At 51.8% G+C, this 2201-nt stretch overlaps 1 protein-coding gene across 1 annotated transcript; it reads right to left on the bottom strand.

Annotated features, from left to right (window-relative positions):
* Positions 1–614: 614 nt before the first annotated feature.
* Positions 615–1802, bottom strand: LOC107302017 (SHC-transforming protein 1-like; the record flags this gene model as incomplete). Its single annotated transcript, XM_015831152.1, has 3 exons — positions 615–675; positions 1033–1204; positions 1676–1802. Coding segments are annotated over 3 exons (360 nt in total), but the record flags the coding sequence as incomplete, so codon positions are not given.
* Positions 1803–2201: the final 399 nt, after the last annotated feature.

Below are 2201 nucleotides of genomic sequence, written 5' to 3'. Positions count from 1 at the left end.
CTGCCTGTGAGACTGGGGGATTCTGGGAGTTGAGGTCCACACCACTTAAGAGTTGCCCTGGTGGAGAGGAGAAGGTTGTTGACAGCCTCCTTCCTTCGCTTTGATTCCACTCGCTAGACGTCAAAGTAAAGAGGGCTTTATTGCATTGTATTTATTTATCAAGTTTACTCGCCACCCGCCTTAGCTTTCAGGTTTCTATCACAATATCCTAAATCAGTGTTTTAAGATAGGTGGACTTCAACTCCCAGAATCCCCCACCCAGCTTGCTTTAAGCTAGGTGGACTTAATAATAATAATAAAGTTGGAAGGCACCTTGGAGGTCACCTAGTCCAACCCCCTGGTCAGGCAGGAAACCCTATGCCATTTCGGAGAAATGGCTGTCCAGTCTCTTCTTAAAAACTTCCAGTGTCGGAGCATTCACCGCTTCTGGTGGCAGGTTGTTCCACTGGTTAATTGTTCTAACTGTCAGGAAGTTTCTACTTAGTTCTAAGTTGCTTCTCTCCTTGGTCAGTTTCCACCCGTTGCTTCTCGTCCTGCGTTCAGACTTCAACTCCCAGAATTCCCCTGCCAGCGTTTAACTTAAAAGGCGCCAACTTCACTGCTGGATCCCCTACCTTGTGCGACTGAATGTGGCTTCTTGGATTTGTAGTCCCCAGCAGCCACTTGCCCGACCGGCTACGGGAGGAAAGGAAGGAGCTTTAGTTGAAGGTTGAAATGAATATTTTCAAGTCCCATTTTCCCGCACTCTGATATTCCTGCCCTTAATTAATAAATGGAAGAGCCTGTGTGTCTCGCCGGGTATCCAATTTTGGGGAAGAGCGTAGAAGGATAGAAGAGGAGGAGAGTGGCTAGAAAGGAGCCCAAGGAAGACTCAATGGTCCGACGAACCCATTTTACAGAACGGGGAGGAAAAACTGAGGACAAAAAAAAAAAGCAGAACAAACACGGAGCGCGTGGGGGATTCCGTCAAGGCGGAAATGACTGACGTGACGGTGTCCACAATTGGGGGGAGGAGGAGGGGGGCAAACTTACCAAGGTGGCTCCCAAATTGTTGGGGGTCTGAGCGGCGGCAGCCCCTTCCCGCAAGCGCAGGTCGAGCAGCCCCCCCAAGGGGGGGTCCTTTCCCGGGAAATCGTTGTAGTATTGGTGGTCGGGGGGCGGCTCTTCCTCTTCGTCCCACGCGGAGCCGTCAAATCCGGCCATCCTGGCGAGGGCAGAAGCGGACCGCAGATCAGGAACACGGGCAGTTAGTCCTCGACTTACGGCGAAAAACGGAACCCCCAAATTCTGTGGCTAAGTGAGAGACATTCGCCCGGCGGATTTTGCCCCCCAAGACTTTCCTTGCCACGGTCGTTAAATGAATCTCTTCGGTTTTTAAGGTTGTTAAGTTGAATCTGGCGTTCCCCCCCCCCCCGTGGATTTGGCTTGCCGGATTGCGTGACCCCGGGACACGGCGACCGTCGTAAATACGAGTCGGTTGCCGAGCGTCTGAATTTTGACGAGCAGGGGGGAATGCTGCAACGGTCGTGAAGTCTTGAAAAAAAACCAGTCCTAAGTCCCTTTTTTCAAGGGGCGTTGCGACTTTGAACAGGCACTAAACGAACTGTGGTTAAGTGGAGGACTGCCTACACACACACACACACACACACACACAAAAACCCCGGGCTGGCCCTACCTGTCGTGAGGCGTGACGAGTTTAGGGGGGTTTTTAAGGTACTGCTTGAAGCGCAATTCGAACGCCTGTCCAATGGTGCTGATGACGTCTTGGGATAATCCCTCGGGACACTCCAGGATGTGGCAAGCTGCAGAAAGGGAGCGAAAGGGAAGGGGTGGCGTTGATTGATTATCGATTGTTGATTTCTTGATTGTTGATTAAAAACAAGTGAAAAACAACTGGAGTGTTTTTAAGAAGAGACTGGATAGTCACATTGGGACTGGACTAGAAGACCTCCAAGGTCCCCTCCATCTCTGTTATTCTGCTTTCCTTCCTTCCTTCCTTCTTCCCCCTCCCTCCGTCCCTCCCTCCCTTCTTCCCTCCCTCCCTTCTTCCCTCCCTCTGTTCCTTCCTTCCTTTCCTTCCTTCTTCCCCCTCCCTCCCTCCCTTCTTCCCTCCCTCTGTTCCTTCCTTCCTTCTTCCCCTCCCTCCCTTTTCCTTCTTCCCTCCCTCCCTTCCTTCTTCCCTCCGTTCCTTCCCTCCCTCC

Source organism: Protobothrops mucrosquamatus, unplaced genomic scaffold, assembly GCF_001527695.2.
Source record: "Protobothrops mucrosquamatus isolate PMUCROS unplaced genomic scaffold, P.Mucros_1.0 scaffold22812, whole genome shotgun sequence".
NCBI classification, from domain to species: Eukaryota; Metazoa; Chordata; class Lepidosauria; order Squamata; family Viperidae; genus Protobothrops; species Protobothrops mucrosquamatus.
The sequence above is the reverse complement of the archived record's forward strand: the minus strand, read 5'-3'. Positions and strand labels throughout refer to the sequence as shown.